Source organism: Anabrus simplex, chromosome 1, assembly GCF_040414725.1.
Source record: "Anabrus simplex isolate iqAnaSimp1 chromosome 1, ASM4041472v1, whole genome shotgun sequence".
Taxonomy (NCBI): domain Eukaryota; kingdom Metazoa; phylum Arthropoda; class Insecta; order Orthoptera; family Tettigoniidae; genus Anabrus; species Anabrus simplex.
The window spans coordinates 1,582,562,972-1,582,588,773 of NC_090265.1; the positions used below are offsets into that span (position 1 = coordinate 1,582,562,972).

General features: G+C 36.8%; 1 protein-coding gene across 1 annotated transcript in view; it reads right to left on the reverse strand.

The window, feature by feature from the left end:
• Nucleotides 1-25,802, reverse strand: part of PolZ1 (DNA polymerase zeta catalytic subunit) — a 409,350-nt gene that overhangs the window by 184,715 nt on the left and 198,833 nt on the right. Inside the window, exon 15 of the mRNA XM_067138984.2 lies at nucleotides 6,763-9,493. Within this exon, the coding sequence (XP_066995085.2) occupies nucleotides 6,763-9,493 (2,731 nt within the window). The remainder of the gene's footprint in view (nucleotides 1-6,762; nucleotides 9,494-25,802) is intronic.

Consider the following 25,802-nt stretch of genomic DNA (forward strand, 5'->3'; position numbering starts at 1 on the left):
CAGATACTAAATGGAATGCCCCGATGGTCAGTCGTCGTAAGTTAACTGCTGACATGTCTCCCGTAATATTGCGTTGTTTGAATTCGCGCTTTATTTTTGCCCATGTCAATTCAATGGTGTTCAGATCACAGATCTGAATTTGCCAGATGTAAATTGGGAAGGAAATGCGAACGACAGGAAGCATGACCAACAAATGGCAAATAAGTTAATATGGGAAGGACAGCTGATTTAGAAAGTGATGGAACCAACCAGAGGGAAAAATATCCTGGATGTGGTGCTGATAAAACCAGATGAGCTCTATAGGGAAACTGAAGTAATAGATGGTATTAGTGATCATGAAGCTGTTTTAGTGGTAGTTAAAAATAAATGCGATAGAAAGGAAGGTCTTAAAAGTAGGACTGTTAGGCAGTACCATATGGCTGATAAAGCAGGTATGAGGCAGTTTCTAAAAAGTAACTATGATCGGTGGAAAACGGTAAATAAAAATGTAAACAGACTCTGGGATGGGTTTAAAGAAATTGTTGAGGAATGCGAAAATAGGTTTGTACCTTTAAGGGTGGTAAGGAATGGTAAAGACCCACCTTATTATAATAGAGAAATAAAGAGACTAAGAAGGAGGTGCAGACTGGAAAGAAATAGAGTTAGAAATGGCTGTGGAAGTAAGGAGAAATTGAAGGAACTTACTAGAAAATTGAATCTAGCAAAGAAGGCAGCTAAGGATAACATGATGGCAAGCATAATTGGCAGTCATACAAATTTTAGTGAAAAATGGAAGGGTATGTATAGGTATTTTAAGGCAGAAACAGGTTCCAAGAAGGACATTCCAGGAATAATTAATGAACAAGGGGAGTGTGTATGTGAGGATCTTCAAAAGGCGGAAGTATTCAGTCAGCAGTATCTAAAGATTGTTGGTTACAAGGATAATGTCGAGATAGAGGAAGAGACTAAGGCCAAAGAAGTAATAAAATTTACATATGATAACAATGACATTTACAATAAGATACAAAAGTTGAAAACTAGAAAAGCGGCTGGAATTGATCAGATTTCTGGGGATATACTAAAGACAATGAGTTGGAATATAGTACCATATCTGAAGTACTTATTTGATTATTGTTTGGTCGAAGGAGCTATACCAGATGAATGGAGAGTTGCTATAGTAGGCCCTGTATATAAAGGAAAGGGTGATAGACATAAAGCTGAAAATTACAGGCCAGTAAGTTTGACATGCATTGTATGTAAGCTTTGGGAAGGCATTCTTTCTGATTATATTAGACATGTTTGTGAAATTAATAACTGGTTCGATAGAAGGCAGTTCGGTTTTAGGAAAAGTTATTCCACTGAAGCTCAACTTGTAGGATTCCAGCAAGATATAGCAGATATCTTGGATTCTGGAGGTCAAATGGACTGTATCGTGATTGACATGTCTAAAGCATTTGATAGGGTGGATCATGGGAGACTACTGGCAAAAATGAGTGCAATTGGACTAGACAAAAGAGTGACTGAATGGGTTGCTATATTTCTAGAAAATAGATCTCAGAGAGTTAGAGTAGGTGAAGCTTTGTCTGACCCTGTAATAGTTGAGAGGGGAGTTCCTCAGGGCAGTGTTATCGGACCTTTATGTTTTCTTATATATATAAATGATATGAGTAAAGGAGTGGAATCAGAGGTAAGGCTTTTTGCGGATGATGTTATTCTCTATAGAGTGATAAATAAGTTACAAGATTGTGAGCAACTGCAACGTGACCTCGAAAATGTTGTGAGATGGACAGCAGACAATGGTATGTTGATAAACGGGGCTAAAAGTCAGGTTGTGAGTTTCACAAATAGGAAAAGTCCTCTCAGTTTTAATTACTGCATTGATGGGGTGAAAGTTCCTTTTGGGGATCATTGTAAGTATCTAGGTGTTAATATAAGGAAAGATCTTCACTGGGGTAATCACATAAATGAGATTGTAAATAAAGGGTACCGATCTCTGCACATGGTTATGAGGGTGTTTAGGGGTTGTAGTAAGGATGTAAAGGAGAGTGCATATAAGTCTCTGGTAAGACCCCAACTAGAGTATGGTTCCAGTGTATGGGACCCTCACCAGGATTACCTGATTCAAGAACTGGAAAAAATCCAAAGAAAAGCAGCTCGATTTGTTCTGGGTGATTTCCGACAAAAGAGTAGCGTTACAAAAATGTTGCAATGTTTGGGTTGGGAAGAATTGAGAGAAAGAAGAAGAGCTGCTCGACTAAGTGGTATGTTCCGAGCTGTCAGCGGAGAGATGGCGTGGAATGACATTAGTAGATGAATAGGTTTGAATGGCGTTTATAAAAGTAGGAAAGATCACAATATGAAGATAAAGTTGGAATTCAAGAGGACAAACTGGGGCAAATATTCATTTATAGGAAGGGGAGTTAGGGATTGGAATAACTTACCAAGGGAGATGTTCAATAAATTTCCAATTTCTTTGAAATCATTTCGGAAAGGGCTAGGAAAGCAACAGATAGGGAATCTGCCACCTGGGCGACTGCCCTAAATGCAGATCAGTATTGATTGATTTGATTGATTGACAATTGTATGGGGGAAGATGAAGGACGACATGACCTGTTTCACCAGCCATGACGTCAACAACATAAATTTTATTAGGAGGCCTGTTTTCCTCACTCATGTTCAATCCTAACCTATATTTTGGCTTTGCTGTGTAAACAAGAACAGTACTAATACATAAAGAGTACGCCAAATGTCTCTCGGCAATGCATAATCGATTCATAGTTTGTGTTTCAAAGGTTGCCAATACGAATCTCTAAGATAACCGAGGTCTACCAATTAAGCACTAGGGAGCCCAGGTATAACTAAAAGTTGCGCATACTCTACTAGGGAGTCCACAGAAAATGAAAAGTTGAGCGAATAGTACATACCTTGTGTCTATAATAAACTATAATTATTTTATTTACATATTTTTCCAGGTGGCATATGACCAAAAATCACATTTTGTGCAGCACAAGGAATCTACAGGACATATCAGCAACAATGCTATAAAAAAAAAGGAGCAATTTTCTATCACACCAGCTACTAATTTCCAGTTTCCCTGGCACTTCAACAGTGGATAATTTTAATATCTGTTTATGCTATTTGCTTTACGTCGCACCGACACAGATAGGTCTTATGGTGACGATGGGATAGGAATGGGAAAGAAGCGGCCGTGTCCTTAATTAAGGTACAGCCCAAGCATTTGCCTGGTGTGAAAATGGGAAACCACGTAAAACCATATTCAGGGCTGCCGACAGTGGGGTTCGAACCCACTATCTCCCGATTACTGGATATTGGCCACACTTAAGTGACTGCAGCTATCGAACTCGGTAATATCTGTTTATGTGAAGCGCTGGTTTCGGCAAACGTGCCATGGAATGCGCTGACCATAGCTTGCACCGTCCGAGGTGCTCTTCACATTCTTTATCCAAGAGAAAAACAGGATGGCAAGTTTTTAGTTTTGAGTGATAGTGCGGCATATATGATCAAAGCTGGTGAAGTATTGAAGCGTTACTACCCTAACATGCTGCATGTAACTTGCATAGCCCTTGGCTTACACAGATTGGCTGAAGAGGTTAGAAATAACTTTCCATGAGTAAACAGTATTGTTTCTTCATTGAAAAAGGTGTTTCTTAAAGCTCCTAGCCGCATTCTCACATTCAAGGAAAGGTTGCCTCAAATTTCTCTTCCTCCCAAACCCATCATCACTCGTTGGGGGACATGGCTCAGTGCAGCTGTATACTATGCCAATCACTTTGAAGACATTTAAAATGTTATAAATTCTTTTGATGTCAATGATGCACGGCACTCTGCATAGCGAAGGCTAAAACAGCTCTCACAAACAAGAATGCTGTTTTACTTGCCTTCATTAAGGCACACTTTGCTGATCTTCCTGCAGCTATTGAGCATGTTGAGTCGGCATCGTTGCCATTAAAAGATTCATTAGAAGTTGTGGACTCCATTTTGAAGAAGGAAATACATGGACGAGTGGGTGAAGCCTATTCACTCAAGCTCACCAAAATTCTACGGTGGAATCCTGGATTTTCAATAATGAACAATGTGTCTGCAATACTTCAGGGAGAAGAAATTACTGACGAGGTACCATGGGGAACGAGAGCTACTGCTTCAATGAAGCTTGCTCCAATGACTTCTTATTGTGTGGAGCATACATTTTCCTGCTATAAGAATATTTTGAGAGATAACAGAAAAAGTTTTACTCTGAAAAATATGAAAATGTATTTAGTTGTACAATGTAACAGCAAGTGAAAACTGTGTTCTGTGCTTCTGAAAATGTTTCTTGATGCATTGGAAGTGACAAAAATTTAACCTACATGAACCACTTATTGTATTTGCACATAAATATTCTTTGTTATTTTTAATTTCAGTTGGTATGATGTGTTTGAAATGCTTTCATTAAGCCATTCTGTCCTCTATTTAGAGAATATTTTGAAATGAATGGTATAGTTTTGTACTAGAGAGGCGTGAAGGTTACAATAAAGTACAAAAAAGTTTGAATGAATAGTATAACTTTAGTAATGATTGAAATGATTGTTAAAAACTATTTCAGGAGGATAAAAAAACTAGAAAAACCATTCTGAGCTATTAAAAAAACTAAAACGTAGTTTTTAAGAACCTAAAAATTTAGGCCCTAGTTATCATATGTAAATTTTAATACTTCTTTAGCATTAGTCATCTCCTCTATCCAGACATTTTCCTTGTAACCAACAATCTTTACATACTGCTGACTGAATACTTCTGCCTTTTGAAGTTCCTTAGATACACACTCCACTTGTTCATTAATTATTCCTGGAATGTCCTTCTTGGAACCTGTATCCGCCTTAAAGTATCTATACATACCCTTCCATTTTTCACTAAATTTGTACGACTCCAATTATGCTTGCCATCATGTTTTCTTTAGCTGCCTTCTTTGCTAGATTCAAATTCCTAGTAAGCTCCTTCAATTTCTCCTTACTTCCACAGCCATTTCTATTTCTTTCCAATCTGCACCTCATTCTTAGTCTCTTTATTTCTCTATTATAATAAGGTGGGTCTTTACCATTCCTTGCCACCTTTAAAGGTACCTGTTTTCACATTCCTCAACAATTTCTTTAAACCCATTCCAGAGTCTGTTTACATTCTTATTTACCGTTTTCCACCAATCATAATTACTTTTTAAAAACTGCCATGCCTGCTTTATCAGCCATATGGTACTGCCTAACAGTCCTACTTTTAAAACCTTCCTTTCTATCACATTTATTTTTAACTACAACAAAAACAGCTTCATGATCACTAATACCATCTATTACTTTGGTTTCTCTATAGAGCTCATCTGGTTTTATCAGCACCACATCCAGGATATTTTTCCCTCTAGTTGGTTCCGTCACTTTCTGAATCAGCTGTCCTTCCCATATTAGCTTATTTGCCATTTGTTGGTCATGCTTCCTGTCGTTCACATTTCCTTCCCAATTGACATTTGGTAAATTCAGATCTCCCGCTACAATCACATTCCTTTCCATGTTGTTTCCCACATAGCTGATTATCTTATCAAATAATTCTGAATCGGTGTCAGCGCTACCCTGTCCCGGTCTGTACACTCCAAAGACATCAAGTTGCCTATTATCTTTAGAAATGAGCCTTACATCTAGAGTTTCATGTTTCACATCTTTAACTTTTTCGTAGCTCTCCCCCTCCCACAATTCCTATTCTATCTCTACGATATACACTCCAGTTCTATAAGAAAATCTCTGCATCCATTATATCATTTCTCAGCCATGATTCAACTCCTATTACAATATCTGGTAAATATATATCTATTAAATTACTTAATTCTATTCCTTTCTTTACAATACTTCTACAGTTGAGCACTAACATTTTTATGTCATCCCCACTTGACTTCCAGATCTCTGTACCCTCATCACCGCTTCCTAGACAACCCCGTTTCCGTGAATGTACCTCCCTATTACCCTTCTAAACAAATGTGCTAACTTATACGGTACCATTGCTGTTTAAGTGAAGGCCATCTGAGCGCAGATCCCTACCTCTTACCCACCCATTAGGGTCTAGAAATTTCACTCCCAGTTTCCCACATACCCACTCCATAGTCTCATTTAAATCCCCAATCGCCCTTCAGTCAGTATCCCTCTTACACAGTATTCCACTGATAACAATCTCCGCTTTCTTATACTTCACTCGTGCTGCATTTACCAGATCCCACACTTCCCCAACTATGTTGATACTTATATTAGCTTGCCTTACGTTGTTGGTACCAACATGAAACACTACCACCTTCTCCTTCCTCTCCTCCTTCTCTTCTACTTTTCTCAGCATCTGCCTCAACCTAAGTGGATAACAAAACTTTACTCTATTTACATATCTGAAAATATTAAGCTTATATGATTTTCAGTAGATATTTTAAAAAGCTTTAAAATTTAGTATTTTGTTTATAAATATGTTATGTACGGTATTTATGAAGGAAGGAGTAGGCCAATATTACTGACCAAATGCTCACTTTTAAAGATCACTCTCATAGGGTGACCCTTCCCTCCAATTGGTCAATTTTAATACCTTTTTTAAGTAGTAAGCTTAAAGAAGTTATTTTAATTCAATAAATATTATGATGAATGCATAAATTTAAATAACTGAATAATCAGTAGCACATATTACAGTCCTGTAACAAAAGCCACTAACTGAACAGATGCTCACTGATTCAATGAGATGATGACATTCATCAGAATAAATGTTAATTACCTCAGACTTGGCAGGAGAAGACTGAGAACTGCTGACTTCATTTACACCAGGACCAGTGTCAACATGGCTAGGGCCTGGTTCTTCTTCACATATGACAGGAAGTGTAGGAAGATCTTCTATCTCAGAAATAGCTGCTTTCATTGTTTTCCATAAACCCCTACGTGGGCTGCGAGATCTGTGTGGAAGTATCTGGATGGGTGTACAAGGAGGGCTGGGTTGTTTTCTAGAGAGTAAATACTGATGTGGAGTGCTATGAACCAGGTTATCTTCCTCATCTGATGTGGTAGATTTGTTCCATTTTATGGTTGTTGCTGCAGGAGATTTGGTTACTGAGTTGGAAGAAGCCAGTGAAATATGATCATTGTTCATAAATGTACATGGTGTGTGGGGAAGCTTTTGAGGATGATGGCCCTGATCTGGAGTGCTGTGAACTGGATTACCTTCCACACCTGGAGTGGATGGAGTGTTCTTCTCGATTGATGTCTCCATATCATGTTCCAGTGCTGGACTGGTAGGAGTTAGAGTAATGCACTCATTATTTTCACCCATCATCCCTGGACTCTGAGGTATCATTATCTGTAATAGCTCAGGTTTAGCATTTAATTCAGCCTCACCATCACAGCTGGCAGACTTGAGAGCTTGTTTAGCATGTAGCCAGAGCCGTACTTCAGCAGTTGTTGGAGGAGCCCTACAAGGAGTTATTACAGTTTCATTTTCAGTAGCTAAAGCAGATTTCAAATCTCCAAGCTGGGTGATGTTACTCTCTTCGAACGTGCCAGCTTGAGTTTCTTCCCACAGCTCCTGCACTCTTGTTTTTCGCCACAATGCTACTCCATTCACATCAGCAACAGTGCATTCAAAAGGCACAAGTTCATTCACTGAGCGACTGCCTAGCTTCAATGTTCTTTCACTTAACTCTTTTCTCATCACATCAGAAATATTACTGACAAATGGTTCTTGGTACCGATGCTCTGGTATACCAAATTGTGAAAGACTGTTTTGAATCTCCTCTCTAGTCGGGGGTTTCCATTTAGGTATATATACAACTCCAAATTCATTCTGTTTGTCATTCAAGTCAATAGAATTGGCCACTGTTCCATCACAATTAACTGTACTCTGCGATGCAGAAATGCGTTCCCCTTGTTTCTGCTGCTGGCTTGCCTGATATGAATCAGATATATTTGAGTCCCATGAAAGATTCATTTGTGTTAAATTAAAAGTTGTACCATAAAAACTTGTAATTCCTTCACTTGCATTATCTGAATTATCATCCTCAGCATCATTCTCAAAATTCTCGAGACCAAGGGGTTCAAAGTCTTTTAAGTTTTCTTCTAAATTATTTTGATTAACTTTATCTGTCAAGAGCTCTGAATGAGATAAAGATACAAACATGTCTGTGCTCTCCTTCCTGTTAGACCTCTGTTCCAAGGGAGTAGAATTTACTTCTAATTCATTTTTCACTTTATCCACCTTGTCTGCATTTCTTTCACTATTGCTGCAGTCTATTACTTCCAAGGTTTTATTTTCTCTGGATTCTCTGAGATATGATAACTTTTTGCAAACTCTATCAGATTTACAACTGTTTAATTTTGTCTTGCAAATTACAGCAGAGTCTTCATTAAACTCACATTTTGAATTCTGGGATAAAGGTATACTTCCTTCTCCCTGAAGAGGAGATGCAAGAACAACGAAATTGTTCTGACCAGAGGATGTGTTGGTACATATCCTCACTGACAAGTTCTTGTCAATATGTTTTGACATTTCCTGGCTACCTTTGTATTCTGATAATTCTGACTGAGAAGATGCAGACTCTCTGAACATTTCTATGCTCACCTTTTGGTCATCAATAGGTTCCTTCATTATATCCATTATAGCCTCACCAGGTACTATATGTGAATTTTGCAGACTAGAGGAAGAACAACCTTCAACTTCTTCACGACAGTCTCCCAGCTCCTTATGTTCAATGATCTCCGTCTGAGTATTTATAGGAAGAGATAAGCTGTCAAAAGCAGCCTTCTGGTCTGAGCAAATTTTCTTATTTACTGAAGCATTCTCCTCTTTTAAATTGGTATTAGATGCTTTCTGCAATGTTAATGAAGCTGATACATTTAATATTGTGCCTGCACCTGAAAATCTATGATCTGATTTTCTACTCTCATCAGGAGTATAATAAAGAACACTAGGAGAACAACTAGCTGTAACACTTTGATCTATCACTCCTGACAAATTTCCAGTTGTCTTGCCTTCCAACGACTGTGAATGACATGATGGTTCCATGACTTTGCATGAACTCTCACAACATTTAAGTCTAGTCTTTTGATTTGAGAAGTTTATGACCCCAGAATCAGTATTTTTCTCTTCTGTATGTTCACTACAAACTGTTCCAGTATTCTGGGGCTCTTTCAGTTTCTTATTTCTAATGGCACGAATTTCAGTTTTCTGGGAGAAATATAACCTCTTGCGAACCGACTTGTCTTTGCGACTGTTAAAAATTCCCAGGTCCCATGCTGTTTCATTAACTTTTGTATCCTGTGAAGAAGGTACAAATGAATCTCCTTCCTCATAAGTGGAAGAAAGACTATCAGACTGGTCATCAGAAACATCACTCTCACTGCAAGTCATATCAGATGGCAATGAACTCATTACTACACTATTATCATGTTGTCTTTTATTCTGAGCAATCTTTTGCAGTTTCAATACAGGTTTCCTTCTTGAGATGAGACTTCTTTGTCTGAAACATAATAAAATATTTCATAAGTTACTCTTCAGTAGCCTACTCAGTTTCTGGAATGCTTAAATAAAATTATCTTATTACTGCAGCATATGGGCAAACAATGTATTTTAAAAAGAAAAGGATGGAGGAGGAAACAGCTTTTTGTTTTTTAAAGGAATCAAATAAGATAATACACATCTCCTATAATCTTGGAATCGCAGATCAGGGAGAGGTTATTGTTTATTGTAATCTTTTCTTATTTTTTTGATACATGCAGTGTACAAAAGTTGATATTAAAGGAATCAAATACTGAAGAACTATTTGTGAAGCAAATATTAAATAAAGTAGCAAAGACTTGGTCTTAATGGCAGATTGTGCCAAAAGCCTGCAGACTAATACCTTGGAACTTGAAAATAGGTACAATGAGTGTTTGTTTGCTGGTAAAACAGCATCTCTCTGGTAGCTCATTTTGTAAAACATATATGTAAGACAATTAATACTAATTTATTATCCATATTTACATCAATACTTAGGAAGTTCAGGCACGCAATAGCATGCGGCGATCATTGCTAACTGTGCGATAAGCGAAACATAGTAGCTCAAGTTCCAATCGACCATTGTTGCCAAGACAAGTGAACAGTCTCTCCAGCCCACTGTTAAGGGCGTCCAACAGAGCAGCCAAGCGGAACACACAAAAATGACTTCAATAATACAAATACGACAACAAATACAATAAGAACAATTATTGTACAAATAAACATATAAGAAAGTCACTGTCCCAACAATGAGTATGGTATGAAAGTTACCCTTTCAAAGACTAAATGAATGTCAGCAGGAAAGAAATTCAAGAGAAATGAACGTCAGTTTGGGGATACAAAGCTGGAACAGATTGCAAGAGACCGTCATGTCTACTCACAGCTGAAATCTTGCGTGCATTATCATATAAATTATTTTGAAAGGCTCACGTAGTTATCATATCATCATAGTTCATACACCATTTTAAAGAGGACATTTGACATATTAAGAAATAACAATAATATAAAAATGACAAATTATTGGCAAAATACTCATTCCGAATCCCCTTAAAAATAGAATAAGCACACGGTATTGTATGTTCCCCACATTTTAAACAGAAATTGTTATGCCCACCTAAGGTGCACATTTGAATTTATTAGCACTTTTTTTGTTTTTCTTCTTCTCTTTCCAATATCTCTTCATCCTCTCACCGTATTCCTTTATATGTTGTTCAGTCCATCCTGTATTTAGTCGGGTGGGCTTTACAAAAAATCTTATTTTTACACATTATGCTTGTAAATGCCATATGATGATGATGATGATGATGATGATGATGATGATGATGATGATACAAAAAATATGTGTTTGTGAATTAAGGTTCAGAATTTTGTATCTTGAATGGTTAATACCAATTTCCTTTAGAACTTCACTGATTTCTTTTAGCCAATTATTGTGATTTTTCATCGATAAGGTTAACTTTAAAATTTTCTTTGTGAGCCTGTTATTATACATTCTATATAAGTGAACATAAAATTTTAATTGCCATTTCCTGATGGTATCTGTGATTTTTTCTGTAGCTTGATACATTTCATGCAATTTCTTTCTAATACAAGTTCCATTTTTGCATTTTGGTCCCAAGATATTTCTGAGGATTTTTCTTTTTTGATTCCAAATGGTTCAGAAATTTCTCCTAAAAATTGTACTTTCGATGTTGTGTCAGTCAATGTTTGCTTTATCATTTCTCTTGTTTCTTGTCTACTTGGAATTCCTCTAGTATTTTAAACACTGTCTTTCAGTCTACGGAGTCATCTGCCTTTTTTAAGACAATAAATGTGACTACTGTTCGCCCGATTTTTAGAATCTGAAAAGAAGTTTTAAGGTTGAAAATTTGCTCTACACACGATCTCCCTTTTTGAAATCCTGCCTGACCTTCACAAATTAAGTGCTCAATTTGTTCTTCCAACTTATTAAGCAAGGCTTTAGAGAGGATTTTATACATGATATACAGTAGAAAAATTCCTCTGAAGTTATCCATACCCTAACTGATTTGTTGCCTTTCTTATGAAGTGGATGAATTAATGCATACTTCCATTCTTTGAGGATTTCTCAGTATGCCAGATGTCCTGTAATATTTCGTGGAGAATCAGGGCCAATTTGTCACCAACTACTTTCAAATTTTCTGCATTTATTCCATCTTTGCCTGGTGCTTTGCTGTCTTTTAAGTTCCAAATTATTAGTTTAACCTCTTCCAATGTGTGTGTGTTGGAGGGGGGAGGGGACTGAGTCAGGATTTGGTGTGAGTTTCTCAAAAGCAAGTTGGTCATTGGGACTTTTGCAATTCAGCAACTTCTGAAAGTAGTTTGCAAGGAGTTTGCAGTTTTCCTTGTTATTTGTTTCTATTGTTCCTCACATTCCTCAGAATTTATTTTACTTCCCTTGTAGACACAAACCCCAAGGATAGCCACAACAAACATTATGTTTATAGGTTCAATTGTTTCTGATTAAAGTGTACCCGTGAAGAACTTATAAATACCATGTACTCATTTTTTTGTACAGGGAGTACAGTTTAAGGCTTCACACTTCTGTTCACAGGCCATGGGAATCCCTCAGCGAGTGCCATATGGCTTGTGTTGAGCCTGGCATGATAAGAAGTGTTGACAGCTGAAGCAGCAGGATGCTTAGCTCTGTACTGAAAAGGTCGACCTTATTAATAAAAAAATGTAAATACTATTGCTTAGCTCTGTCGCTCAGTTCGCTAGTAACGATTAGAATTTTAACATGTGTTGTCAGGTTATTATCGCGGTGGTTAAGTACACTACAGTGCAGAGAATATTTGCACAAGAAGAAGAAACCAGTTAAAAGGTGCCTGCAAACATTCCGTAGACAGTTCCCCGGTTCTACAGTACCATCAAAACATTTTTACTTTACAAAGCAAAAAATTAAATGTATCCTCCTAATTCGACAGGATTTCAATTGAATTAGGAGGATACATTGTTCTTCCAACCTATTAAGCAGGGCTTTAGAGAGGATTTTATACATGATTGACAGTAGAAAAATTCCTCTGTAGTTATCCATTACTGATTTGTCGCCTTTCTTATGAAGTGGGTGAATTAATGCACACTTCCATTCTTTGGGGATTTTCTCCTATGCCAGATGTCCCGTAATATTTTGTGGAGGATCAGGGCCAATTTGTCACCAACTAATTTCAACATTTCTGCATTTATTCCATCTTTGCCTGGTGCTTTGTTGTCTTTTAAGTTCCAAATTATTAGTTTAACCTCTTCCAATGTGTGTCAATATGGAATGATTCTAATATCTTGTAACCATCAAAACATAATGTGCACAAACTCATTCACAAGTAACTAACAAGAAAAGACAGCAGAGAAGAACAGCTCTCACACAAGAGAGGTTACAAGATATACAGTTATGACTACAAGTCAGTCTACATAAGTTGCTTCAGAGAGCAGCTCAGGAAATTGGTATTTCACATTCGTCAGCACATAATGCAACAAAATTATTACAGTTATGATCTTAAAGTCACGAAGCCAATAGTTTTATGTGGAATACGAACCAGAGAGACGCAATCGTCCATTTAGAAAATCAATTTATAGTAATAATAACTGGTAGAAGGAGTGCAATTTCACATCAAAAATGAGAAGCAATTAAGAAGAATCGTAAGGAGAAAGGAAGGATCAAATCCACATTCAAAAGAAGAACTTTTTCCTCGGTCATTAATAGTTTTTTATAGGACTGAGACCAAGGCCATTAAAAATGATGTTAACGGTAATTGCAAATATTGTGACAATGAATATGACTCAGATTATTTATTTAGAATCACTCAATCTTTTTGATTGGAAGTCAAATGTACTTATACACTAAATAAATAATCTACCTCATCTATAAATAGAAATATATAAGAATAGTCATACTACATCTACAAAGTGTCAATATCATATGGCAGCTTTGAATCTGAAATGGTGATTGATAGAAAAATGACATATTAAATGTCGTATTAAACATGTTAGAAGGCAAGTAGTTCCAAAAATAACATGTAGTCCATGAAACCCTGTTAGTCGAAGCGGTGGCCAAGTGCTGGCGCTCTGGAATGCTCCTGCTTTCAGGAGAAGGAAAGTTCATGGCTTAAAAAAGTTTTTCTGTGGCTTCCCAGTTTCCCGCCATGTAACTTAATTAGGGTCTTGGTCAATACCTTCCCAGTAGTGGCCCTCTCCTTTTCCATTGTCGTGGCTAAGAAAAAGAGAAATACAGGTGAAGATTATTCAAGTTCTAAAATTGTTGCAAGTGCAGAGGAAGTAGGGCCTCCTTGATGGCATGGTGGTTTCGAGAAAGTGGGTTGAGATTAAACTGATGAAATATTTCAAGAATTTCAAGTAAAAGGGGATTGCAATTTACAGAACAACTACATACATACATACATACATTATCATATAGACTGTTATGCCTTTCAGCGTTCAGTCTGCAAGCCTCTGTGAATTTACTAAATGTCGCCACAATCCTCGATTTGCAACTAGTGTTGTGGCCTCATTTAGTTCTATACCTCTTTAAATCGTTAGAAACTGAGTCTAACCATCGTCGTCTTGGTCTCCCTCTACTAATGACAAGTGTGGATGAGAAAAGATCGTGTGTAACAGACAGGCCTTCTCGCAGATTGCACACAGTAGTTTGTAAAGTCATTCATTTAAATAAATGTTACGAAGTTTGCGCAGTAGTTTTTTGGAACATTCATAGTTTGAGTGCAAAAAGACTGTGTGCAGTTCATGACAAAGATGAAGAAACTGGGACCATTGATAGAGATCATCGTGGCCGTCAAGAAAATACTAAAAGAGTACCTGATTCAGACAGAAAAAAGTAACTGCATACATTAACAGTTTCCCTGCCTTATCGAATCATTACAGCACAGCTGAAAGTTCACACAGGAAATACTTGATACTTTTGTATATTTGCTGATTCAATTATCTATTCATATTCATTTTGTTAATTATTCATACTAGTTAATTTATTTATATAGTACGTATCGTATGTATTTCCAATTTGCAAGAAAACAGTTTTTGTTTTTAACACACATAAACGCATACCTTACATTTAGAAATGGTTGTGTATAAAATTACTGTTCAAACACCTAGAACAGCTTTGTCCAACGCGCTGCCCCTGGGATGCCCTTTCATGGCGCCCTTCGCAATTCATTTCCAAATTAAATTTTACTTAATATTTGAAAACAATACTTTTGCATTTCAATAAATATTCTTACTTTTCTCTTTAAAATACCGTCCTCAAAGTCAAGAAATTTGTTATATCCGTACCTCTAAATACACAAAGAGCTTTGAGTAAGCCATAAATGTGATCTAGGCCTAAGCCTAACTGACTCGTGTCCGCAATTAGTGAAGAGATAGAAGAAAGGTTCAGAAAGAGAGCTATTCGACATGTAAGTAGTTGCAGCAAAGGGAAATCCTCCACAAACCTCTCACTGTGGAGGGACTAGCGCCAGGTATATGGCCCTCTCTACTCACGGAGCCAAATATAGCCGCATATTTATTCTGCCAAACAGAACCGCTTCCTTATGATTCACTTATTGCAATGCCATAAACTACCTACCATGACAGAGTTTCACCAGGACGACAATGGGCCACCCAATTTGCCCACAAAGTAACTTTAATCCCAACAAAGCTGTGCCATAGACAATGAACAAACGATTTATGAAAGTCTTGCAAATGGAATTTCCCAGTTCCTAGGTTTCAGGCGAACATTCAGTATTACTTGTGAGCTTATGCAGGCCTTATGGAACACGTTTTGAGTGCTGTGTGTTGTGATAAGTTGTACATTCAACATGTTTCATGTGCTTCTTTTCATTACTATTTAAACTTTAAATTATTCAGTTTATAATCAGTTATATATTTCATTAAACATAACTTTTCTTAACATGGCTGAAAGGCAAAGAAATTATAACTTTAACAGTTAATGGGTGGACCAGTATTGCTTTATTGAAAACAAAGGAAAGTCTGTGTGTTTACTGTGTAATGCTAGCGTGTCTGTTCCTAAAAAAAGTGATGTACAGCGACATTTTTTGACTAATCATAAAAAATTTGACAGTGAATTTCCTGTTCTCAATCAATCAATCAATACTGATCTGCATTTAGGGCAGTCGCCCAGGTGGCAGATTCCATATCTGTTGCTTTCCTAGCCTTTTCCGAAATGATTTCAAAGAAATTGGAAATTTATTGAACATCTCCCTAGGTAAGTTATTCCAATCCCTAACTCCCCTTCCTATAAATGAATATTTGCCCCAGTTTGTCCTCTTGAATTCCAACTTTATCTTCATATTGTGATCTTTCCTACTTTTATAGACGCCATTCAAACCTATTCGTCTACTAATGTCATTCCACGCCATCTCTCCGCTGACAGCTCAGAACATACCACTTAAAAATCAGATCAAAAATTAGATGGATGGCTTTTCCGGCGTTTGCTCTATTAACCAGCATTTCGTCTTAGGTCTGACACTAGACTCTTCAGAGTGGGATGTGTCAGACCCTACCCACTGACGCTGGGGTGTATGCAGGTGAACTTATCAGAAGCTTATTTATGAAGCACAGTCTGATAACTGCATACGGGAGATAAAACTCCACAATGGAATTAATGCCCGCCTAGCAATTCCAAATGGAAATTCTAAGTTCCCATGGAGGGAATTAGATTCTTTTCCACCAATAGAGCATATCAAAAATCAGATCAAAAATTAGATGGATGGCTTTTCCGGCGTTTGCTCTATTAACCAGCGTTTCGTCTTAGGTCGCAAACGCCGGAAAAGCCATCCATCTAATTTTTGATCTGATTTTTGATATGCTCTATTGGTGGAAAAGAATCTAATTCCCTCCACGGGAACTTAGAATTTCCACATACCACTTAGTCGAGCAGCTCTTCTTCTTTCTCTCAATTCTTCCCAACCCAAACATTGCAACATTTTTGTAATGCTACTCTTTTGTCGGAAATCACCGAGAACAAATCGAGCTGCTTTTCTTTGGATTTTTTCCAGTTCTTGAATCAGGTAATCCTGGTGAGGGTCCCATACACTGGAACCATACTCTAGTTGGGGTCTTACCAGAGACTTATATGCACTCTCCTTTACATCCTTACTACAACCCCTAAACACCCTCATAACCATGTGCAGAGATCAGTACCCTTTATTTACAATCCCATTTATGTGATTACCCCAGTGAAGATCTTTCCTTATATTAACACCTAAATACTTACAATGATCCCAAAAGGAACTTTCACCCCATCAACGCAGTAATTAAAACTGAGAGGACTTTTCCTATTTGTGAAACTCACAACAAATAGGAAATGAAAGACCTAAAATCTAAATTAGCATTGCAACAATATGCGTTTAAGAAGCCAGTTCAGCAAATGCGTAATGTGACAATAGCTTCTTACAAAGCTAAAAGGCAAAAAGCTTTTAGTGATGGGGAAGTAGTGAAAGAAGCTATGACAAATGCCGCTGAATCTCTGTTCGAATCTCACAAAGATAAATTTGAATTGATATCTTCAATCAAAGAACTTCCGTTGTCTCACCAAACTGTTGCTAGGCGGGTTGAACAGATTTCTAATAATATGGAATCTCAATTACATCATGATTTGAAATCGTGTGAACATTTTTCACTCCAGTTTGATGAAAGTGCTGATATGTCTGACATTGCTGAGTTGTGTGTATTTGCTAGAATGGATTTTAATGATTTTACAGTAATGGAAGAATTTGTCAAGCTATTGCCACTTCATGGACGTACTAGGGAAGAAGACATATTTAATGCTTTCGTTAAATTCACCAAAGAGAGTAACTTACCACTGTCAAAGCTTGTCGCTATAACAACAGATGGGGCACCGTCTATGACTGGTAGAAATAATGGATTTCTTTGCGCTAAGGATGAATCATTTCCAAAATTTCTTTCTTATCATTGTATTATTCACCAAGAAGCTTTATGCGCAAAGGTTTAAAGTTCGATCAAGTCATGAAAACCAATGAATGAGTTAGCCGGAAAATTTATAATGTCCAATAACGGATCATTATATTGGTATTGTAACTCATGTCGTGAATCATATAAGATCGTCATCTACTCGTCATCGATTGTTCAGAAATATTTTAAGTATGTCAGATTCGAAGTATGGTGACGTCATCCTTCATGCAGACATAAGGTGGCTTAGTAGGGGGAATACTCGAATGGTTTTGCTGCCTAATGGATGAGATACGAGACTTTATGAAATCATCTCCTCGGAAATATTATCACGAACTTGATGATATATCTTGGCTAATCAAATTAGCATTCTTGGCAGACATCACCTCAAAATTAAATGAGTTAAATCTCGAATTGCAAGGAAAAGATCATAATATTTCAGGTATGATAAGTATTGTCAATGCATTTGAAAAGAATTATCCATTTAAATAGAAATTCCCTTTCACATTTTCCAGATTTGAAATCTATGGGAGATACAGTAAATGGCGGCAAGCGTAATTTTTCATCTCTTGCTAAACATCTTGAAACTCTTGGGTCCGAATTTGGTAGCAGATTTAGCCAATTTTCAATGCTTGAACCAGTGATCATGTTTGTCAATAATCCCTTCGCTTCTGTTGACGTTTGTGAGCTTGGACGGAGGGTGTGTGAAATATTCGAAAATTATAATCCTGAAGAATTAGAAATGGAAATTTTAAGCCTTAAGTCAGACCTTTCTTTGAAATCCTCCTACGCAACATGTGGCAATTTCTGGACTCTGGTGGACGGTAAAAATATCCCATTTCCGCAGTGTTGCTCAGAAGATGCAATCATGTTTTGGTTCGACCTATCTTTGTAAAGTCGCGTTTTTGACTATGAGCATAATAAAAAACAAATACCCATCCTGCCTGACAGTTTCACACCTGGATGACGCGTTAAGAACAGCCTGTTCCAGTTACACACCAGACTTTCCCCAACTTGCAGCGATCATGCAGTGCCAGATTTCACATTAATTATGTGAGTAAATATATTTTCATATAATTTTTAATTCTAGATTTATTATTATTATTATTATTATTATTATTATTATTATTAAGTCGTTGTAGTACCAATAACAGTAGTCGAATTAGTGGAATTGTACCTGGCGCCCGCATAGCCTTAGTTATCATGTGAATGTGCTCGCATAGAAACGAACATTGGACAGCCCTGACCTAGAATATCTGTAAAACTGTATTTTAACATATTTTATCATTATAATTTCGAGTAGTATTGCCCGCCAGTTCATTTCATATTTTAATAAAATATTTTTATGTTTCTCTGTTTGATACTTAGCAAAGTTAAACGTGTTTGGACTTCTTCCGTTTTCACCCTATTAAAGCAGTTCATCCAACACCTAAATCCATGGCAATTTTATTGAAACTTTTCTCCCTTGCCTAGTCTTTATAAGGCATCATCCAATTTAATTCCCATTGTCATGTTCTTTCCTTTTCTTCTCGTTCAACATTTTTAATTGCACAAACAACAAACACGTGTAAGCCTGGAGTGAAATATTTAAGATAAAGTACTTAAATATTGTATTTAGCAGTCCACCTATTTAATACATGTCATATACACTTATCTAGTACATGTTTTCCCCTAGTGGAATTCATCAACTAGAGTGCTTAAAAAAATATACATCAGATATAAAAATTACATTTTAAAATGGTAAGACACAAGTTAAAATTCACCAAATTACAACAAAATATTTATAATAAACTGATGAATTACAGACATTGCAGGGTGTTCTAAGTCCTCTTGTGCTCAATATGTTGAGAATACATTAAAATTAATCTCAGGAGAATATCCATAAAATTCTTACCTAAGCATTGAAGATCATGAAAAACTTTCAGATACTAAGTTTAAAAATATTGAGTGGAAATTGGCATTGTCATTAAAAAATTTTCTTGAGTCAGACATGAAATATCATGAAATAAAAGATTCTCGACAAATTCTTTGGGAGAATGCTCCTTAATAATTTAGTTTAAAAGGCGAGTGCTTCTAGATTCAAAGTCAAAACGGGCAGTGGATAATAAAGCAGGTCATAGAATTTGATACTGTAAAGTCTGCAAAGCAATGAAATAACTAAGTGCAAGTAGAGAGAGGATTGAATGTAAAATAATGTAAATTAAAATGTATTACTTCCCTTGTTGTTGAGCCAGACCCGAGAATGAGGACTCGCCTCTGCTGAGGTGTGGCCCACTGATTGAACTCAAACAAGTTGTCGGTGTATTGAAGGGAGTGGGGAAGGGAGGTGAGAAGATGGGAAGGCATATCAGGGGTGGAGGAACGACCTAAGAGTCTTCCAGCACATGCAATGCTAAGACCTGATATTTCTTTTGAATTTTAACTTTACTTAACTCCTCATATAAGATGTTCATCTTCTCTGATAGGGGTCCCGGGTTTGATTCCTGGCAGGGTCGGGAATTTTAATCCATAATTGGTTAATTCCCCTGGCATGGGGACTGGGTGTATGTGTCGCCTTCATCATCATTTCATCCTCATCACGACGCAAAGGTCGCCTATGGGTGTCAAATCAAAAGACTTGCACCTGGCGAGTCGAAGTCTTTGGACACATCCTGGCACTAAAAGCCACATGCCATTTCATTTTCCTCTGATATGTCGTTTCAGTTGCCTGCAGAATTGTTCCTTTGGTCTAGAGGTATGAACATTTTTTCATATATATTCAATAATTGGCTTTTATTTAAAGTTTTCATTTTCAAGATACTGAGGACAGTGTCTATATTTGTGAATGCACAGCCGTAATCTAGCATGTGGTCACACATGGCAAAATATCTATTGTATTTCTTGGCCCTGACATGCTCTTGATACATTGTAATAAAATTCCTTCTGGTCTGACCTACATACTTAGTGCTACAGTTAGAACATTGCAATTTATACAAACCCAAATTATAGAATGTATTATCACTATTAACAGTATGTGAGTAATGAAATAATTTAGAGTTCATGTTATTGGTCTTAAAAGCAATTCTTAACTGAGGCAATGGGTGCAATAACAACTTAAGTTTGAAAACACTATTTTGAGAAAATCACATCTAAAGATTGGAAACACTGTAAATATCCAAGTTTTTCATTTCTGTACATCTTAATTTATACGTATAATTTAATGACAGTCCTTAATAATATTTCCATTTCATTGTGAATTTAAATTTCACTACCGATAGTTCTTAAATATTTTGATTTAAATGTGAGTTTACTTAAGTTTTTACTGCATAGACTGACAATCAGCACCTTAAATTGACATTTATGAGCAAGAGATTTGTTCAGAATAATTTCGTACAGAAAAACAGCTACCCTGTACTTATTAATATTTTTATATTATTATTATTATTATTATTATTATTATTATTATTATTATTATTATTATTATTATTATTATTATCCTTATTCTCATATCAGAAACATACATATTGTATACAGTTATAATTATTATATTACATTTGACCAAAACTTGGCCACTTCCAATGTATTTTTTGGTGCTTGATATAGTTCATCTTCTGTGCAGGTGGCTGGACATAGTCGACATTGGAGCATATGTTGGATGGTCTGGTCTTCTTCTCAGTCACATTGGATTTTTTCTTGATCTATGTAGCCCCATCTTGCCAAATTAACCTTGGATCTGACAACTTCAGATCTCAGTCTATTCAGGGACTTCCAGATCATCCATTCTTCGTCGTGGCCAGGAGGTAGAGTTTCAGAAAATCTTATCCAACCAGGGTGAAGGTAGGATGTAGCCCTCCATAACTGCAACCTGGCTTTTTCAGTAGTGATTCTAAGTTCCTTTGAAGTTCTGAGAAAACTCTTCCTTGACTCTAATCATTACAGATGCGGTTCATGCCCATATAGAGGATGGGTCCTTTCTTGTTCCACTGTCTTTCCTTTTTCGCAGCTATTTCTCTTCAAACAGAAGGAGGTGCTATTCCTGCAAGGTGGTAGAGCCATTTGACTGGAGTCGATTTCAAGAAACCTGTTATAATTCTGCAAGTGCCGTTGAGAGCTATATCCACCTGTTTGGCATATGTTGAATTATACCAAACAGGACATGCATACTCTGCCGCAGAATAGCATAGTGCCATTGCAGAAGTTCGGATGGTTTCCAGTTGGCTACCCTAATGTGATCGCGCCAGTTTCCATAAAAGATTGTTCCTGGTGGAGACTTTCAATTTGCAGTTCATGCAGTGCTTCTTGAAAGTAGGAGATCTATCAAGTGTGACTCCTATATAATAATAATAATAATATACAGTATATGTAGAATTTACAAAAAAGTTAAACTATGTTCTTAACATTGCACTTTTGAAAGAAATTTCAATCAGAGAATAATAAGAATAATGATTAAATGAATAATAATAATAATAATAATAATAATAATAATAATAATAATAATAATAATAATAATAATAATAATAATACAGGAGTTCATGAATGTTCGTTCTTGAATGGTTTCCTCAGTTTCACTGATTTCACTTTGCAGTTCACTTTCTCCGCAACAGTCTCTTTCTCTAATGCGCGATGAAGTGCATCTGCGTTCTCCGGTTTTAAGAACTTGAGTAAAGAATCAACGTAATTTTTCTTTGTTAACTTCAAGCCTTTTTATCAATGACACCACAAAGAAAAGTGTCCTGCACTATCTTATCAGCCAGCTCCCTAAACAAATTAAACATTTCTTCCAGCCTTTCTCTGGGAAAAAAATGTATGGCAGTTTCTCTTGCAACAATTTTCAGTATAAGTGAATACTTTCTTGGAAATATTCTTGCCACTAGTACTAGTACTCACATAGCTGTCACCACGATTCCTCTTGGCTTAGTTCTGCACGCATTTGCAAAAGTCTCGTTGAAGTAATCTCCTCTTTCCTCTATTCTGCATTGTTCATTCATTTAACTTCTCATCTGCACCTGATCACATATCTTTACAGAATAAAACTACCAAAACCACATGCAACAGTCACAAAACAACACTCACTGGTTTCCGCGCGTGTGCGATACCACCACATCGAAGAGCATAAGTCAGCCCAGCTCTTCGCCGGAAGAATGACTTGCTACACACCTGTATATAATGCAAGCTTCTGCCATCTAGCGTTGAAATAACAAAATAATATTTAGAGGATAGATGAAGAACATATAGAGGATTATAAAAATGCATTCGCCGGAAAAACGACTTAAGTCGTGGTTATTGCACCCTTCCCCTCAATTTAAGTCTCTTGAACAAATTGATGATTTTGTACATCTTGTTGCTGTTAAATGTGAATGCGGCAAAATTCTTTTTCTCTTTCACCTTCCGTTCTCCTGCTAAAGTAGTAATGGGTGAACAGATGATGGTAGCTTAATACAAACAGAGGAAGGAATGAAATGAAGAAGTACTTCAACATGCTGTTAAATGGAGATGGGGGCAACACCACCACCAATGATTGTAGTGTAGATGAAGCCAAAAGCAACAAATACACATTAACATGGCTTGAGGTAGAAACAGCACTAAAGAGCATGCGAAATGGGAAGTCTCAAGGCTTTGATGATCTCAGCTCAGACATGATAAAGGCAGTTGGAATACCAGGCTTGAATTGGCTATATAGAGTATTATCAGTGATTTGGGAAAGTAACAAAATTCCAGAAGATTGGAGTAAAGGAGTCATCATCTCGCTGTTCAAAAAGGGCAACCGACGGAAATGTGAAAATTACAGAGGCATCACGCTGTTGTCACACTCACTAAAGCTGCTGGAAAAGATCACAGAAACAAGACTTAGGAAGATAGTGGAACCTTTGCTTGAGGAAGAACAACACGGGTTCAGGAAAGGTCGAAGTATTGTGGATCTTATCTTTCAGTAAAGATGCTGACAAAAAAGTACTGGGAATACGGAAGAAATCTTGTGATTGCATTTGTGGACATTGAAAAAGCATATGATAGTGTTCCTCGGAAGTACTAAAGGTGCCAAAGTACTTAATTGACAAAGTCAAGATGCTATATCAAAAGTGCTACAGCTGCGTCCAGATAGGCAACGGACAATCAAAATGGTTTGAAACAAAGAGAGCTGCCCAACAAGGAAGTGCTCTGTCACCACTCCTGTTCGTAATAGTAATGGACAAGGTCATCAAATCTATCAAGAAAATGGACAGTGAACCAAATGCCCTGGTATTTGCTGATGATGTACTTTTATGGGGAGAGACAGAAGCTGAAGTTCAGAAGAAACTTAATGAATGGAACAACACATTCAAAAAATTTGGACTGAAGGTGAGCAAAACAAAGACAGTGGAAATGACCATCTACAGGGAAGGAACAAGCTCAAATATATTTCTGGAAGGAGCAAAAATTGAATCAGCTTCCCACTTCAAGTACCTTGGAAGCACAATATCGAAAGACAACACTATTAGGCAGGAAATACTCAGGACACAGAAAGCATCGAACTTCTACAGTCAAGTCAGGAATCTCCTCTGGGACTGCAAAATATCACAGAAAGTGAAAACAATCATGTACCACACTTACTTCGTACCAATCCTCACGTACAGTTTAGAGACATGTACCCTACTAAACAAAGACTTCAGTAGAATCCAAGAAACTGAAACGAGATTCATTAGAACCATGAACCAAACAACCAGAAAGGACAAGATCAGAAATGAAGTGAATAGGGAAGTATAGAGGTTCCTATTATCAGTGTCATAAACAAATGCAGACTTCAGTGGTATGCGCACGTAATGAGAATGAACAGGGAAAGACCTGCCAGAAAATATTTCGACCTTAATCTCATAGGAAGAAGACCACAGGGAAGACCAAGAAAACGTTGGATAGAGACTGTAAGATCAGATGTGGAGGAGAGAGGATACAAATGGGAGGATGTACTGGATCAGAAGATGTATGAAGACAGAAGGAGATGGCGAGCGCTTGTACACCACACCTGGGAAACTGGAGTTGGGAAATGATGATGATGATGATGATGATGATGATGATGATGATGATGATGATGATGATGATGATGATGAGTGTTAACTCAAAAAAACAGTAGTAATACAGATTCAGGTGTTTACAGACTTAATCGTGCTAGTTGTAAAGCCTCATACATTGGACAAACTGGGCAGGACTTCGCAAATAGATACATACAACATGTAAATGCCAGTATACACCAAAAACTCTCTGCTATGAGTAATCACATGGAAGAGTCCGGACATACAAATACCTCCATAGAACAAGATCTGGAGGTAATAAAAAGAGTGAAGAAAGGATGCCTCATGAATATTACAGAGAACCTATTTATCTTCCTGGACAAGTTCTGTAATAATAAACTTAATCTGAATGGCAACATAGAAAATAGGAATCCTTTATTTGATTCAATACTACCCTTATTAAATCTACTCGCATCAATAACAAAACAGGTTACATAGGAAGAATTTCCCCCCACTTAGACGAAACATTTCTCCTCCACCTCCTCCTGCAGTTGTTGTTCCCCCTCCCTCCATCATGCACACACAATACATATACAGATATAACACTAGGATGAAAGCAGCTCTGAGCGCAGCACGAGGCCCGGTGTGAGTCAGCCATGAGAGGTGTCAGGTGGCGAGTAAACTCAAGGTCTTATTAAGCACAACAGCCAGATCACTTTCGTTATCAAGCTTCAAAATTTTGTTCTCCTTTCCAGATTTAGAAGCAACAACATCATAGGAAGTTGCTTTCCATCTTGAACACAATCAGTCCATTTCATCTGACAATTCCCCCTTTCCATTTACATCAAGTGTTGAATGCCACAAAAATTTGCATAGTTGTACACTATTGTTTCATTTATTTATCAAAAAACTTTAAGATCCCTTTACCTTGGGATAATTTTCCAAGTGGTATTTTACGCATAATGCATCTTTCACATCAAGAGATGTCAAATAGTGACAATGAAGAAGAAACCTCATACTTTTAGATATTTATACATTTCATCTTGTCAAGGATAAGTAGTTTTTTAATATGACTGGATGTGTTTTACTTATGTAAGCTGGTTTTTTGTGCATATCTCAACTGTAAGTAATAATAATAATAACTTAAATGTTTCCACCTTTTCAATACAATATATTCACAAGATTACAAAATTATACGGTACTAGTTTCGACCCATCTAGGGGTCATCATCAGCCGTATTGGAGCAAAGATCATTTGTGGCGAAATCCTAAGACAATATTATTTTAAAGAATAACAAGTGAAATGAGATGTTATGGTAATAGTTAATAATACAAGGAATATACATAATAAGAGGTTTTTAACAAAGAATAAAGTATAAATGGGGTGTTGTAAAAA